Source organism: Bufo gargarizans, chromosome 1, assembly GCF_014858855.1.
Source record: "Bufo gargarizans isolate SCDJY-AF-19 chromosome 1, ASM1485885v1, whole genome shotgun sequence".
NCBI lineage: Eukaryota > Metazoa > Chordata > Amphibia > Anura > Bufonidae > Bufo > Bufo gargarizans.
In genome coordinates this window covers 96,863,174-96,881,621 of record NC_058080.1, presented here as the reverse complement: position 1 = coordinate 96,881,621, position 18,448 = coordinate 96,863,174, and the positions used below count along the sequence as shown (strand labels likewise).

At 43.8% G+C, this 18,448-nt stretch overlaps 1 protein-coding gene across 4 annotated transcripts in view; it reads left to right on the top strand.

Annotated features, from left to right (window-relative positions):
- LDB2 (LIM domain binding 2) overlaps window positions 1-18,448 on the top strand; it is a 362,209-nt gene that overhangs the window by 280,249 nt on the left and 63,512 nt on the right. For all 4 annotated transcript variants that reach the window (XM_044296920.1, XM_044296912.1, XM_044296938.1 and 1 more), the window contains exons 4-5: window positions 15,998-16,120; window positions 18,262-18,345. In XM_044296920.1, coding sequence (XP_044152855.1) covers window positions 15,998-16,120; window positions 18,262-18,345 — 207 coding nt within the window. The remainder of the gene's footprint in view (window positions 1-15,997; window positions 16,121-18,261; window positions 18,346-18,448) is intronic.

The window sequence follows — 18,448 nt, the reverse complement described above, 5'->3', positions numbered from 1 at the left end:
GATAATTGGAATAATTACGAATATTCGATTTCGACGAATATAACACGAATATTCATTCGAATATTCGCGAAATATCGCGAAATCGAATATGGCACCTCCCGCTCATCACTAGTCATTAGGAGAAATAACATGGCCATTGTCCTACTAGTACACACAAGACCTGTCCTAATCACACAGCAGCAAGTTACTTCACAACACTGAGGTAAAGAGCTGCCTCATCCTCCTCTCTGCTCTGCTTGTCAGGGATTATGGTCCTGAATAGGGATGAGCGAATTTCATATTTTGAAGTTCGTGTGCGGGTTCGTGTTGTGGTATTTATTGAATTGCGTTATGGATTCCGTTACCACGGAGCATAACACAATTCCATGACGGAATGCCTTTAGAGGCATTCCGTTATTCATTCCGTCAAAATAGAAGTCTATGGCCTGCATAACGGATCCATCCCGTTTCCGCTATGCTGGAGTCCTCTCCTGTATAACGTAAGTCTCTTCGTGAACTTTATTCCTACAGAAATTCAGCTGAAGATCTTATGAGTATGTATTCAGGATTAGTGATGAGAAGCATAGGCAATATTCTTTTTCGCCATATTTTGCTAATTTTTCGCATAATATTCGCAATAAATTCGCTAATTGTACAGTTCGCTATCTCCAGTCATTATTTTCATGATTGCGCAATATATGCAACTTCACATTTTATCAGGTCTAAAGAGATATTACTGATTGGTGCATTAAGTATTGTTGTGACATCACAGCACTATGTCCGTAGTATGTATGTATGGACAGCAGAGAAACAGTAATTCCTATCACACTACCTAACACCCTGCACTGGAACGATCTAACCTACACTGAATCTCCCACTATCTGTATTATTTATATAAGCTATCTACCTATCTAATGTAATTGTATAAGGAATAGGATCCAGATGAAAGCACAGAGCTCAGCAATGTCACTGCTCTCTCTCTCTCATAACTGCAAAAAAAACTGCAGAAAATGGCTGCTGGGGAGTTTCTCATATCAAAATCCAGCCTAATGGATATAATTAAATATAATGGGTTGAAGGGAACAATTGCAAGTCCAGCTACAGTATAACCCTTAATAGTAAATAATCTTTATTAATTCATATAACGCACAGTAAGTCCTATCATGTCCATGCACAAGGTGTCCACAAATATAATCAAAGGGGGGGTATATGTCCCTAGTAATGATACTACAGCTAGGCCCTGTGCCCAGGGGCGACTCCTAATGGTGGAGACCCCCCGTCCTCGAACCTTGCTGGCAACTCCTAGTTCGCCCTATAGTGTGCGGGCTGGTAATAACCGTATTGGTGGACTGTATTGGGCATGGACAGAAAGGATTTCCCTAAATGCACAGTGTATACTACCCTATCGGTAGGGATACCAAAAGGTACACGGTGCAACTGACTACACAACAAAACAAAACAAAAAACGACACCTAAGAGGATACCTAGTAGAGACACAGACGTATCTGTGCTCAAAACCCCAACGCGTTTCCCCCACGGTGTGGGATCATCAGGGGGCAAATTGATAATAATAAATGATTACAGTTATGGATGTCCAGCAGAGGGAGGCCCAGACTTGGACCACCCCGATACACCTGTAGGACAAACCCAGGTGTCAAATGACGGTCAGGAGAGGATGTCAAATGACGGTCATAATAAAAGATTGGACCAGATGACCTTACTGGGAGGAACGAAGGGAGGGAAGGATCACGCATCAACAATGAAGATGTTTGGGACACGCTGAATTAGATATCATGGAACCATGATGGAAATCTGTAGGAAAAAAGAGAGAAACATACACATGTATATCTATACACATATATCTGTCAGACACCCAGATAGAATAAGTGAGGGACCATCACCGAGACAAGAGGCCTCATTAAAGGGGGTCACTCACTGTGTCCAGAGGAAGTATATTATGCATATGGATGTACCCCCACTCTTAAACAAACTCAGCGTCCGCCTTGTTCATACGATAAAGCCAAATGATGTAGCACGATAAACGATCAACTGAAACAAGTCAAGATGGCCAATAGATAAGGCGAAACGCTCATAGACCTATGCAACAAAGCCTAAATGAGGCAAATGGGCATACCTTAAGACAAATCAAACTGTCCCTGAGAATAAAGAGGCCATTCTTCCTGCATGTCCTATATAACAGAAACATGTAATAAGGCGTTTGTTCCCAAATAAGCATAGTGACCTGCTACACAGTAGTATGGTAGCTGGGATTACTCACTGTTATTGCCGGCAGACTACTTCTCCTCCCATAATCGATACCTTCTCCCAGGGTCCAACATTAAGCCATGGACGGCCACCCCCTCTTATACTCAATCCCTCCCATTAATTAATTGAATAATAACCCCCTGTGGCGGCGATGCTGTGCGATAGATAGCAGATGGTCATATGTGCGTTCCACTGTGGAACGCACGCCGCACACAGGACTTCCGGTATCGGCGCCCGGATGTGACGTCAGTGCGCTCCACCGTGGAACGCACGCCGCACATAGGCCTTCCGGTATCGGCGCCCGGATGTGACGTCAGATCCCCAGCGCTGCAGGCTGAAGCACAGCGCAGGCAGACTGGAGACTGTGAGTGGCGTCCGATTAATACGTCATCACCAGTGGACCAGCGCTCCACAGTGGAACGCATAGCAGGTCAGGCCATAAGAGTACACTACGTGCAGAATTATTAGGCAAATGAGTATTTTGACCACATCATCCTCTTTATGCATGTTGTCTTACTCCAAGCTGTATAGGCTCGAAAGCCTACTACCAATTAAGCATATTAGGTGATGTGCATCTCTGTAATGAGAAGGGGTGTGGTCTAATGACATCAACACCCTATATCAGGTGTGCATAATTATTAGGCAACTTCCTTTCCTTTGGCAAAATGGGTCAAAAGAAGGACTTGACAGGCTCAGAAAAGTCAAAAATAGTGAGATATCTTGCAGAGGGATGCAGCACTCTTAAAATTGCAAAGCTTCTGAAGCGTGATCATCGAACAATCAAGCGTTTCATTCAAAATAGTCAACAGGGTCGCAAGAAGCGTGTGGAAAAACCAAGGCGCAAAATAACTGCCCATGAACTGAGAAAAGTCAAGCGTGCAGCTGCCAAGATGCCACTTGCCACCAGTTTGGCCATATTTCAGAGCTGCAACATCACTGGAGTGCCCAAAAGCACAAGGTGTGCAATACTCAGAGACATGGCCAAGGTAAGAAAGGCTGAAAGACGACCACCACTGAACAAGACACACAAGCTGAACGTCAAGACTGGGCCAAGAAATATCTCAAGACTGATTTTTCTAAGGTTTTATGGACTGATGAAATGAGAGTGAGTCTTGATGGGCCAGATGGCTGGATTGGTAAAGGGCAGAGAGCTCCAGTCCGACTCAGACGCCAGCAAGGTGGAGATGGAGTACTGGTTTGGGCTGGTATCATCAAAGATGAGCTTGTGGGGCCTTTTTGGGTTGAGGATGGAGTCAAGCTCAACTCCCAGTCCTACTGCCAGTTTCTGGAAGACACCTTCTTCAAGCAGTGGTACAGGAAGAAGTCTGCAAGGTAAGAAAAACATGATTTTCATGCAGGACAATGCTCCATCACACGCGTCCAAGTACTCCACAACGTGGCTGGCAAGAAAGGGTATAAAAGAAGAAAATCTAATGACATGGCCTCCTTGTTCACCTGATCTGAACCCCATTGAGAACCTGTGGTCCATCATCAAATGTGAGATTTACAAGGAGGGAAAACAGTCCACCTCTCTGAACAGTGTCTGGGAGGCTGTGGTTGCTGCTGCACGCAATGTTGATGGTGAACAGATCAAAACACTGACAGAATCCATGGATGGCAGGCTTTTGAGTGTCCTTGCAAAGAAAGGTGGCTATATTGGTCACTGATTTGTTTTTGTTTTGTTTTTGAATGTCAGAAATGTATATTTGTGAATGTTGAGATGTTATATTGGTTTCACTGGTAAAAATAAATAATTGAAATGGGTATATATTTGTTTTTTGTTAAGTTGCCTAATAATTATGTACAGTAATAGTCACCTGCACACACAGATATCCCCCTAAAATAGCTAAAACTAAAAACAAACTAAAAACTACTTCCAAAAATATTCAGCTTTGATATTAATGAGTTTTTTGGGTTCATTGAGAACATGGTTGTTGTTCAATAATAAAATTAATCCTCAAAAATACAACTTGCCTAATAATTCTGCACTCCCTGTATATGCATCCGGAGTGTGGTAAAGAGAAATTATCCAAAGTATAATCAATATGCCAAAGAGATATCACTCATGATAAAGAGGGGATGAAGCTTCTCCGAACGAGCCAAAATTAGCCAGGGTATTACACATATTGAGGTGAGAGGTATGAGGACTACCTAAGTAGGAGTGGTTACGCCAAAAGAGGGGATAGGACAACCGTAGACGCGCAGTCATAGATATGATAAAAGATATGTCACAGATATATAAGAATCAGTGAAAAATGTATTCACTGTCAATGATAATAACACATAGGTGCTTCGCGCACCAGGCACAGTCTCTTGGGACGAAACGATCAGCCAAACCCGTGGGTAGCAAGGGGATGAAGGAGAGGGTAAGGGGAAGGGAAAAGGGAGACAGGAGAATATACCCGGGATAGACCAAAGGGCCAGACGGTAAACACAGTCACAGGAAACATGAGAATGTGAGTCTTTTATTGAGCCCTAGGGGGGACTGGGACCGGAGTCTATGGATCCATTCACATTCTTTTTGTAGAATTCTCCTATCCCAGTCACCCCCACGGGGGGACGGATGAACCACGTCAAGAACAGTAAAACGGAGAGACCTCGGGTTACCGTTATGGACCTCATTAACATGTGTCGCGATCGGGGTCACTTCCTTATTCTTTACGTCATTCACATGTTCGAGAATTCGTCTTCTGAACTCTCTGACTGTCTTGCCAACATAGTCCAGGAGCAACTACACTGGCAGAGGTATACTAGGCCCTTCGATCTGCAATTAATAAAATCGCGTATCAAAAAGGTCTGACCCGTAGTTGATCCAATGACACTCTTAGCTGTGTTAACGTATTCACATGCTTTGCATCTGCCGCATCTAAAAACGCCTAACGGCCGACGGTCCAGCCATGTGCCCTCTTTGACTGGTGTTGTAAAATGACTGGTCACCAGCCGGTCTCTAAGACTTTTCCCCCTTCTATAAGAGACGGACGGACGTTCAGACACCACTTCAGAGAGATCAGGGTCCATCTTCAGGATGGCCCAATATTTGTTTAGAATTTTCTTGACATCTTGATTGGAAGTGTCAAAGTTTGAGATAATTCTCAACGGCTGGGGACTGTCTATTCTCATTTTTGGGGTAAGTAAGTTGCCTTAGACCGTGCATGTTTAAAGGCATCGTTGAGCACTACCTGTGGGTAGCCTCTCGCCACAAATCTGGCCTGGAGGGCCCTCGCTTCCCTGAAGAAAGCTTCATCACTGGAGCAGTTTCTCCGTGCCCGGAGATATTGTCCTCTTGGAATGCCCTGTTTGAGGGAAAGGGGATGATAACTGCTCCAGTGAAGAAGAGAATTTGTGGCCGTAGTCTTCCTGAATAAATTAGTGGATAAATGATCCCCTGTAATTGTCACCTTTACGTCCAAAAATGTAATACTGGATGAATCCTGTTCATAAGTAAAATGGAGGCCAATTTTGTTACTGTTAAGGTCTGAGACAAAGTGTTTAAATTCCATCAAATCACCCTTCCAAACAACAAACACGTCGTCGATATATCGGGTCCAGAAATAAATATTTCTGGACCACCAAACTTCATGGTCAGGGAAGACGTGTGTATCCTCCCACCAGCCCAGGAAGAGATTGGCATAGGTGGGGGCGCAAGGGCTCCCCATCGCCGTCCCCCTGAGCTGGTGGTAGAATTTAGAATCAAATAGAAAGAAATTATGCGTTAGGGTATATTCAAGTAGCCTGATGATAAAGCTATTGTGTGATCTGTATTGTATGCCCCTAGCGCCTAAAAAATATTCAATGGCTTTGAGGCCATGTGTATGTGGAATGGAGCTATAAAGAGCCTCAACATCGATGCTACAAAGGATGCAGTCCGGATCAAGTACGAGAGCATCGATTTTGTTGAGGAAGTCCATTGTGTCCCTCGTATATTCTGGGAGGGACACAACGAACTCCCTCAACACCTTGTCTAAATAGACCCCACAGTTCTGGGTGAGTGAGTTGACCCCTGATACTTTAGGGCGGCCCTTCAATGGGTTAACCCCTTTATGAACCTTGGGGAGCCCATAAAAGGTCGTTGTTAGGGGTTTGGTAGGTAGCATAAACTCTAATTCAGGAGTCCCTATCACTTTCATCTCCAGGCCAGCCAGCAAAATCTGTTTGAGATCAACCAAGAATTTCTGAGTGGGATTGGAAGGTAGAATTCTATAACCTTCTCTATCCTTGAGGAGGTCCAGGCACATCTGAATATATTCGTTATTATCGAGAATAACTAAGTTGCCGCCTTTGTCAGAAGGTTTAATTACGATACTGCGGTCTTTTTCAAGAGACTGTAAAGCCTGCATCTCTGTTCTAGAGAGGTTGAAGGATCTTGGGCCCAAACGAGCCAGCTGTTCGAGGTCATTCGTAACCATCTGTAGAAATATGTCCACATGCTCGTAATTGGCTGGTGGGGGCATTTTCTTACTTTTAGGTTTTAATTTTGTGAATGGGCCTGTTCCACTGGTCCGATTGTGGTCTCTATTCAGATCGATGAGGGTTTGAAGATCGTCAAAGTCACCCTCATCTAAACCCAATCTAGTGCAGGTTTCTCTATTGGAGGTTCGGAAAAACTTGTGCCACTTCAGTCTCCTACAGAAGAGGTGTAGGTCCTTAGTCCATGAAAATAGACTAAAGTTGGTAGTGGGCACAAAGGACAGGCCCCTCTTAAGGACCCCCACCTCAACTGCAGAGAGACCCCTAGTGGACAAGTTAACAATCTGAAGGTCTATAATTGACCCTTGTCCTGTCGGCCCCGTAACTGATAGGGCATCACGCTCTTCTCTAAAAAAGATGCCGACGGTTGTGGTTGAGTTTGGGTATTGGAGGAGCCAGAGGGAGGCGAGGAGGAGAAGGTATTTGGGTAACCAGGTTTCCGTGTCCCCCGTCCCCTGCCTCTGTAACCACCGCCCCTCTGCCATCCTTGACCACCCCGTCGTCTCGTGCCCTGCCGTGCCGGATTGGAAGAGCTACCGGACGGTTTAGAAAAAGACTCAGTATCGGAGGAGTCGAACTCTGAAGAGGAAAGTTCGCAACTTCCTACCGATCCCGGTGTTATGGTATATGCTCGATTGTCCCTAAATTCACTCAAATCCCTCACGAACTGTCTGTGCTTGCGTTCTTTGATCAAGACCTGAAAACGTTCAACCGAGGTCTGAAGGGACGTTTCACGTCTTGAGAAATCAGGGTCCTCTTTTAGTTTAAGAGCACTCTCTATTTGCTCATGCAATTTTTTGGAGGTCAACTCAAACATATGTTTTTCTTCTTCAAGCAGTAAGTTCATCAGATTGAGTGAACTCAGGGTAAGCATCTCCTCCCATTTAACTAGAAGAGATGGTGATGAAATTCTATCAGCCGGTTTGACATGAAGGCGAAGCCCCCGTGGGACAATTTTGTGTCCAATATAACTCTCCAAGGATTTGATCTCCCACCACGACTTTATGTTTTCCTTATAGCAATTGTACAGATCGTTGAAGACCTGTTTACTGGTGGCCTGTTGGCCTAAACCCGGTATATCCCTATCTGAGAATATATCCCTTGCTTCAATAACTAGGGCTTCAGTGAATAGAGTCCCTGAAAGAAAACTTGCCATACTCTAGTTTAGAATATCAAAATCCAGCCTAATGGATATAATTAAATATAATGGGTTGAAGGGAACAATTGCAAGTCCAGCTACAGTATAACCCTTAATAGTAAATAATCTTTATTAATTCATATAACGCACAGTAAGTCCTATCATGTCCATGCACAAGGTGTCCACAAATATAATCAAAGGGGGGGTATATGTCCCTAGTAATGATACTACAGCTAGGCCCTGTGCCCAGGGGCGACTCCTAATGGTGGAGACCCCCCGTCCTCGAACCTTGCTGGCAACTCCTAGTTCGCCCTATAGTGTGCGGGCTGGTAATAACCGTATTGGTGGACTGTATTGGGCATGGACAGAAAGGATTTCCCTAAATGCACAGTGTATACTACCCTATCGGTAGGAATACCAAAAGGTACACGGTGCAACTGACTACACAACAAAACAAAACAAAAAACGACACCTAAGAGGATACCTAGTAGAGACACAGACGTATCTGTGCTCAAAACCCCAACGCGTTTCCCCCACGGTGTGGGATCATCAGGGGGCAAATTGATAATAATAAATGATTACAGTTATGGATGTCCAACAGAGGGAGGCCCAGACTTGGACCACCCCGATACACCTGTAGGACAAACCCAGGTGTCAAATGACGGTCAGGAGAGGATGTCAAATGACGGTCATAATAAAAGATTGGACCAGATGACCTTACTGGGAGGAACAAAGGGAGGGAAGGATCACGCATCAACAATGAAGATGTTTGGGACACGCTGAATTAGATATCATGGAACCATGATGGAAATCTGTAGGAAAAAAGAGAGAAACATACACATGTATATCTATACACATATATCTGTCAGACACCCAGATAGAATAAGTGAGGGACCATCACCGAGACAAGAGGCCTCATTAAAGGGGGTCACTCACTGTGTCCAGAGGAAGTATATTATGCATATGGATGTACCCCCACTCTTAAGCAAACTCAGCGTCCGCCTTGTTCATACGATAAAGCCAAATGATGTAGCACGATAAACGATAAACTGAAACAAGTCAAGATGGCCAATAGATAAGGCGAAACGCTCATAGACCTATGCAACACAGCCTAAATGAGGCAAATGGGCATACATTAAGACAAATCAGACTGTCCCTGAGAATAAAGAGGCCATTCTTCCTGCATGTCCTATATAACAGAAACATGTAATAAGGCGTTTGTTCCCAAATAAGCATAGTGACTGCTACACAGTAGTATGGTAGCTGGGATTACTCACTGTTATTGCCGGCAGACTACTTCTCCTCCCATAATCGATACCTTCTCCCAGGGTCCAACATTAAGCCATGGACGGCCACCCCCTCTTATACTCAATCCCTCCCATTAATGAATTGAATAATAACCCCCTGTGGCGGCGATGCTGTGCGATAGATAGCAGATGGTCATATGTGCGTTCCACTGTGGAACGCACGCCGCACACAGGACTTCTCATATAGTAAGGGGTAGGCAACTTTCCTATTGGTTGCTAGGGATGTTGCTAAGCTCTGACAAATATATTGCAGCCTTCTCATTGGCCCACAAGCAGGAAGGGAGGTAACTGATAAAAAAAAAAAAATCTAGAATATTTGTGATTTTGATTACGAATATATAGCACTATATTCTACATCTTCGCGAATTCTCGAAGTGCTGATACTCGCGATAAAAATTCGCGATTAGAATTTTCGCAATCAACACTATTCAGGATCATAATTCCTGACAAACAGAGCAGAGAGGAGGATGAGGCAGCTCTTTACCGCAATGTTCTGAAATAACTTGTCCTGCTGTGTGATGAGGACGGGTTTTGTGTGTACTAATAGGATGGTTGTGCTTTCTTTCACCTCCCAATTGATTTGGGTTCCTATTGCTCTCTTCTTGTCATCCTATTTTGTGCATGTTTGACTGAATTAGACCATGTATACTGTGTTGAGATTACCATCCTAGCGTCAGTTTTCCAAGTCTTAATATAAATGCCTTGACTAATCATTGTGCCGCAATCTGCACCTGAAATACGCCTAATAGGCCTATTTTAGCTTAATTATTGAATCCAAAAATGTTTATTGTAACCACTAGATAGTACTGTAGATTGTTCCACCATGAATTGGTCTGATTTATATTTTGGAGAAGAGAATTTTTAGAGAACTATCCTAGGCACTTTTCAAAAAGAATTGATAAAGCTTCGCACTTTTGCAACTTTTTGTCGTTACTTGTGAAAAAAGAACTGATGCACAATGCTTATGGGCAGTTCGTCTCAAAGTGTGATGGGTACCTGAGGCAATGAACCTTTTCCACAGCAGTAAAGTCTTTCTGCTATAAACAGGCAGTCCTGAACTGACGTTATTTTGCATGACCTTTATGGCCCTTGACTTTCTAAGATGTCAGGTCTCTTTCCTTTAGGGGTACTCTGATGACAAAATTGCTTCTCTGGCAGCTGTAGTCTCAGAGGGAAAGGTTCGCTGGACTTGGGCATAGTCTGCAGGAGGTGGCACATTTAGGTCTTGTCTAAAGCTCTACTAAGGCTCCAGTATTTAAGGACTTAGTCCATCACCCTGGTAACCTAATCAATTTGCCAGTATTAACCATATATTGCCCATACATTGCTATTAGGTATACGCAGTACATAAAGAAATGTGTTTTTACAACAAACTTGATAACATAAAATTAAAGGGGTTGTCCCACGAAAAATATTCTACTGCTTTCAAACCAGCTCCTGAATATGAATATTTTGTAATTGCATGTAATTAAAAATTTAGCATAGCCGCTGAGTTATTTAATAAAATGTATCTGTATAGCGCCACCTGCTTTTTGTGTTTTCTTATTTCTTTGACCCGCTCATTAGGAAGGCTGCACATACTCAGTTTCATCTTTCCACTGCCTCCTGAGCTGTGATTGGGAGAGCATGGACACGCCTCCTGATCTGCAGCAGAAAAGACCCTCCCTTTGAGCTGTCAGCTTGATATAAATCTAGCAGACCGGGCCCCTAAGCCTTGCCAGTGGTACTGTACTTTTCCCTTTATAAGATGCAGTGCATCTTATAAAGGGAATACTAGCAAGTGCTTCCATAATGGAAGCGCTCACTAGTCTGCAGGAGGAGGGGGAGAGATGCGCTGTGAGTGCTGTACAGTACTTACCACTCCTCCTGCTTGTTCTTCTCAGGGCCAGCGCTGCCATGTCCTGGCTGCCTGCAGCGTCAGGATGTACAGAGCGCACTCTGACCTGACGCTGCAGGAGGTCAGGTGACTGCAGCGCGGGCCCTGAGAAGAGAAGACAGCCAGGACAAGGAGAGTGGCAGTAAGAGAGGTAAGTAGCTTTATTATTTTACAGTCTGATCTGAGGTCTGATATGGAGGTCTAATGGGGGGTCTGGAAAGGTCTCACTGGGGGTCTGGAGAGGTCTAATTGGGGTCTGGAGGGGTCTATGGGTGGTCTGGAGGTCTGACTGGGGGTCTGGAGGTCTGACTGGGGGTCTGAAGTGGTCTAATGGTGGGGTCTGGAGGTCTGACTGGGGGTCTGGAGGTTTGACAGGGGGGTCTGGAGAGGTCTGACTGGGGGGTCTGAAGTGGTCTAATCGGGGGTCTAGAGGTCTGACTGGGGGTTTGGGGGTTTGACAGGGGGGGTCTGGAGAGGTCTGACTGGGGGGTCTGGAGAGGTCTGACTGGGGGGTCTGGAGAGGTCTGACTGGTGGTCTGGAGGTCTAATGGGGGTCTGATTGTCAGTCTAGAGGTCTAATGGGGGTCTGATTGGGGGTCTGAATTTCTGATTGAGTGTCTGGAGGTCTAATGGGGGTGAGATATAGGGGTCTGGAGGTCTAATAGGGGTCAGATATGGGGGTCTGGAGGTCTAGCGGGAGTCTGGGGGTCTAATGGGGTCTAGAGGTCTGATATTGGGGTATGGATGTCTAATGGGGGTCTGGAGGTCTAATAGGGGTCTTATCTGCAGTCTGATATTGGGTCGGGGTCTTACATGGAGGTCTAATGGGGGTCTGATCTGAGGTCTAAAACTGGGGTATTATATGGGGTCTGACATAGAGGTCTCAAGGGGGTTTAGTCTGAGATGGGGGATCTCATTTAGGGTTTTATATGGGGGTCTGATCTGAAAGGAAGGGGGGATTTTTTTTGTACTAGCGGACAATATAAAGGGGTGTTTTTGTACTGACGCACCATCTGTGTGGTACCAGTATTTTCAGGGGGACTGTTTCTGCAGGAAAGTATTGGGGAGCACCGTGGGCACAGTATTGTAGGAAAGTAAGATGTCTGTTAAACTCTGCAGAGACGAGGCGCGGCTGAAAGAAGTCACCATGGCGGTCTGGTCTGAGAGGAGAAGAAGAGGAAAGAGAATATCTACATCAGAGAAGAGAAGTCACTGGATGTAAGAGGTACATATGTGGGGCTGTATTATCCTGGATGTTCTGTAGCGCTGTATGGAATGTTTTCCAAGTGTGTCTTTAAAGGGGTTGTCCGCTTTTTGTAGGTGAACAGAGCACAGAAAGCAGTTCTCATATGAGCGCTGCCCTCTCTTCAAATAGCTGATCGTTGGGGGTGCCCTAGCACCCTGGCTGATCTGATATTGATGATCTATCCTGAGGATAGGTCATCAGTAGTAAAAAGAGGACAACCCCTTTAACAGTAGGACTGGAGGGAAGGGGGGCCATTTCAATATTTGCCTTGGGCAGCAGAAAAGCTTGGTGCACCAGCGCTGAGTGAGCCCGAGCTGAACTCTTGCACCAGGTCCTATGAGCCTTTAGCTACGCCTTTGCCTGTGGGCAGGTGTGGTGCTGTTCTTGGAAGAAAGCAGCCATGTTTTTCTAATCCTGTACATTTATTTTCATGTGGTTTGGTTGTTTAGCAGCAGAAGTACATCCAGATGCCTCGCTTTTAGTGTCATCCTTCTTATTAAAAACAGCTTCTGAGAATATTTTGCAAAATGTACTGTACATGGTGATGCTAGTTATGTGATAAAAAACATTGCAGTGATAGTTTTTTTTTATTTGGTGTTTATTCCAAAATGGTAGAGGCAAAAACATTTTCATTGCCGGCTTTTGCATATTCTAGAGAAGCAGCATGTTTTATGGAAATGAATTGCTGCCTCTTACAAGGATCTGTCACGCGCCTTACATAATTGATAAAAATGAAAAGACGGTTTTGCCTAAATGTTATCTTGTAGTTTACATATTCACATACATAGTCATGGTTTCTACCGTGTTTGACTGGGAGGAATGGTAAACATTTTACAAGACCTAGTGGACGGTATATGGGAGACCTATGGTGCCCCTATATATTTTATATTGTTTGTCCCTCGTGTTGCCAAACACTAGCTCCTGGAGGTTCTTGTATTATTATGTTAAAAGGTCACTAAAGGCACATGGGTGATTAGGGGAGTAACTGACATAAAATCTACGGTATCTACAAATATAGGGGGTCATTTACAAATAATATATACGCCACTTTTTGGCGTATATCTGTTGCAGATTGTGGCACAAAGGTTATTTGCGCCGCAATCTGCTACTTTTCCCCGCTCACGCCAGGTCGAAATAAGGGGGCGTGACGTGGGTAGGGAAGTGGACAGGCCCGTCTCATTTATTATTTTCTACACCTGTTTTAAGCGTAGAAAATGGGCTAAATCTATGCCAGCCAGGGAGCTGGCGTAGATTTAGACAGGCAGTGGATACAACAAAGTTATGTAGAGGCCGGAGCCTTTACTTAAATTCGGCGCGTCCACCACCAGCTAAAGGGGTATTAAGACTGGCGTCTAAAACACCAGTCTTAATAAATGACCCCCATAGTTCCCAAATAGCTTACCCTGGTTGCAACTTTTTGCTTCTATATACAAGGGGGGGATTTATCATGGGGAATTTTTAAAATACTTTTTGCAGAAGTCTCCATTGTCGAAATTTGGGCCAAATATATCAAATGCCACAATGTTTGATAAATTTGGTGCATCTTTAACACTTCCGTCTTGAGATGTTACTCCCTTGTCTACACCACCCCTATTCTGGAGTAAGAGTGCAACCATTTTTGCAACTTTTTGAAAGGTTGCAGTGATAAATCTGGAGTTGTATAGTGGGAAGCTAATATACAAAACTGGAGGGAGTTGAGTAAAAATGCAACATTGACCAAAATGTTACAAAATAAGCCCAAAAAATGGGAAAGCCCTATTTATTTATTGGGATGCTTTTAAGACAGTATTCTGGAGTGCAAGGCTTGAAAAATTCCCCCCATACATGTATTAGTATCATTATTAATATTTATTATTATACATTTATTATTGGTAGTTTGAGTAATTTGTAAAGGAAAATATGTCCCACCTCCTCTAAGGGCATTGTCTAAGTGTACCCCTCGATTCTTCACAGTACCCCTGATGGTGGGGATAGAATTTCCTGAGGGGAACACCAGGTCGCTACCTCTTGAGGAGGATAGGCACATGAGGCAGCTGGTCCAGGCGGACCAGGAGGTACTTGAGTAGGTACCAGTAGTACCATGACCCAACCCATGCAGCCCAGGGAGTGATGCGCCCCGCCCTTAGGGCAGTGTAAAAAGAAACCAGGTGCTGTGGCCAGGGCTAAGTGGAACTTGTGGAGCGGAATCCTCAGCACCACAGCACGTACAGCGACAGAGCCCAGGACTGCAGTGGTGGACGGAGGGATCACCGCTGAGCACGGCGCCAAGGACCACGGGGGTAAGCGGCGGAACAGCGGCGTACAGCAGCCGCTGTTACAAAATAAATGTATTGCATAGAAAACCGTGGGAAGTAAAGAAAATTGCACAAAGAAATCAATAATTTCAAGTAGCTCCACATAAATGTACTTATTCTTCCATTTACCCATGTTTATGTCTCCCGACGATTTTATGTACCTAACTAGAAAAACCCTAATGTGCCTAGGTGGTGGTATCAGATCACTACAGGAGTTAACTTGCATTGCATAGTCAAACAGTAAAAAAAATCTAAGTATGACAAAGCACTGGAGGACTTTGGGGCCCATTCAGCAGCACAGTGCATTTGGGCTGCAATGGGCAATTTTGTATGTGTTGCTTGGACCGAATTATCACCCTGTTCCAGTCACATACTATGATGGTATGGTTAGGGTGTACATCTGTATATATAGCTATATGTACTTATGCGAAAAAGCATGCCCCGAGCCTCCTGAAAGGATACAGTAACACAGTAGGTGTTAGATATACTTCTATATGCATTTATATTTTGAAATCTTTTTACCAGCAATCATACCTATCCACCAACATCTGTGTTGGTAAATTTGGTGCATTTAAGCCGGTCCATGGACACTCCCTTGCCATACCCCAAAACACTTCTGGGTGCGGTTTATACAATCCTATTTTTGGGTTGAGCCAAATTTGCCAGGATTGTCAGAAAATTCGGGACAATCCCAGAAATTCCGGGACTGTTGGCATCTATGAAGCCAGAAGCTGAAGTGTGAAGGAAGACATCAATATAGAATGCATACAATGAGGGACACTTATCAATGCCTTTACGCCACAATTGTGGTGTAAAAAAATTGCACATTATGGCGCACGCAGGGCAGAGATGCGCCTGACTTGTTAAGGCCGGGTTTTAATCATGCATATGCATATGTATTTGGCGATCAGGAGGAATAGCTACAGTAGAATCCTAGCATGCATGTGTATGGAAGTAAAAGATGTGGAATGGGTGCTCAGCCTACAGCTTAGGCCGGGTTCACATTGGCATTATAGAATTCCGTTATAGGTTCCGTTATAACAGAGTTATAACGGAATATAACGGAATTAAAGTACTAAATGCAAAAGGGAAGCCTTTAAGAGGCATTCCATTTTGTGCAGTCCTAATACATGTTTATGGGTGCACATAACGGTTCCGTTTCGCTATACATAACGGAAAAAATAGTCCTGTTGACAGTATTAGGACGGAGCAAAACGGAATGCCTCTTAGTCTTAAAGGGTTCCCTTTTGCTTCCGTACTTGAATTCCGTTATATTCCGTTATAACTCTGTTCTACCTCTTAATAAATCAAGCGCATCTAACGCTAGCGCAGGGAGATCAAGACTTGCCAAGAAAACAATATCCTTACATTATATAACTGCATTCAACCCTAATAAAACCTGTTCCCTTTGTTTCTGCTCTGTAGGTATGCACTGAAGGTCGCCTCATCCTGGAGTTCACATTTGATGATCTCATGAGAATCAAGACATGGCACTTTACCATTAGACAATACAGAGAATTAGTACCTCGCAGCATACTAGCCATGCATGTAAGTACCTCATTAAATTCACAAGCAGAGTGTGATATAATTAATGGAGGATGCTACTATTACCACAGGCCATGGTCCTGATACAACCTACTAACGCCAACTGCTCAAACAACCTGTATACTGTTCTAATTCCTATTCTGAAGTCCTACAATCTAGATTCCCACCAAACTGTTCCACTAAAACTCTGTTTTGCCGCTGACAAATTGACCGAAAAATCTGCAGACTTCACAAGACAAGGGTGTGATGTAGCCGGAAATGGGTGGGGATTAGTGGAAGGGGCACTCTTTCAAATGCAATTCTATTTGTGCCAAAAATGTGGTCTAAAACGTTGGCACAACCCATATGCAATGTTAGATAAAAGTGCCCAACTTCAAGTGGGCCCCATGTGATTAGTGTTGATCGCGAATATTCGAATTGCGAATTTCTATCGTGAATATTGGCACTTCGAGAATTTGCGAATATTTAGAATATAGTGATATACTGTATATTCGTAATTTCTAATATTTGAGATTTTTTTTTAAATCAGAACACATGATCCCTCCCTGCTTCTTGCTTGTGGGCCATTGAGAAGGCTGCAGTATCTTTGACTTTAGGAGTAGTGTTGATTGCAAATTTTCGTAATGCAAATTTTATTGCGAATTTTTCAATTCCCAATTTCCACAATCAAGAAAATAATGACTGGAGATAACGAATTTGCGAATATATGGCAAATATTCGCCCAAATATTCGCAAAATATCACTAATTCGAATATTGCCACTGCCGCTCATCACTACATGTGATAAATTCTGAAAATCTTTTGAGTGCCCGGTCTAAAGATTAGGCAAGATTAGGAAATCTGTGTCACATTTATCAAGCACATGTAAGGCCTCATGCACACGGCCGTTGCTCGGCTGCCACAGACGGATCAACTTGAACTTAACTTCAGGACACATCCAGGGCACACGGATCAACTTAACCCCTTCAGGACACATCCAGTTTTGACTATTGCCTTTTTTTCCCTCCTTCAATTCCAAGAGCCATACATTTTTCACGTTTCCATTGATATAGCTATATGAGGGTTTGGGGGGGGGGGGAGCTTTGCCGGACAAGTGGTACTTTTTAATGTCACCATTGTTCTATATTATGCATTGTGAAAATGTAAAAAAATAAATAAAAATTGTGGGGTGAATAAAGAAAAACACAATTCTGCCATTGTTGTTGTTGGGTTGACATGATGATCTTATTCTGTGGGGCAGTTTGATTATATTGATAACAAATTTATATAGTTTTCGTGGGAGATTTAGTAAGACCCTCGTTGTGTACGCCAGTCTTAACCTGCCCTGTGCTAGCAGAAGATGTGACAGTTTTTTTTAATGTACCTGCCTCTTAAAAAAAATTTACACATCTTGCCCTCTTTATGCGCCAGAAATTAAATTTACCCCGGTCCGTAGCTGGAGTTGATTTCTGGCCTAAGGTGCAGCAGTTTTCTGCACTTGGGCTGCGGAGCTCCTGCCTGAAACCAGCCTCCGCACAACAAACTTTTAAAAAAAAAGGGTCAAGAGTATCGGAAAAGGCTAAAATTTTGCCAACTTTTTCACAAAACGGCATTGTGTTTCATGTGTCATGTCACTGGGTGACATGATGCATGGGTGACACGTCACTGCTGCGGCCAGTCATTGGCTGCGGTGGCCACATGAACTGTCTCAAACCAGATGTTGATGCAGAGAGACGGAGGAGCTGCGGCGGATCCAAAGGAGTGAAAGAGACAGGACCCAGTGGATGGAATCAGGCAATTATGGTTCCCACTGAGGGGTCTGCAGAAAAGGTCCACTGGGGTGAACAACCCCTTTAAACCAGGGTGCACTTTCTTTCTCAGTTCTGGACACCAAAGCATTTAGACATGTGCATCTTCCCCAATGTGCATGGAAGAAATGTTTTTTTCTATCATAGCCAGGCCTTGCGTCTGAAATGCGTGATGTACAGTTAGGTAGGAGGAACGGCACATCTTATATGAACTGGAATTCACATTTCCATATTGTTAAAAAATTTTGATTATCGCTTGTTTTACTTGTCTTCAGGTCAGTAATGTGATCAGGTATATGAATGTATGAATGTTCGTTTTGATACTATCTATCCTAATACATGTCTTGTCTGAATGCAGGCTCCAGACCCCCAGGTGCTAGAGCAGCTCTCCAAAAATATCACTAGGATGGGTTTAACCAACTTCACCCTCAACTACCTCAGGGTAAGCACCAAGAGATGGTAATTGTGTAAACTGAGTTTGAGAGAGTAACGTTTTATTTATAATCCATTGATTACATAGCGCCAACATATTCTGCAGTGCTGTA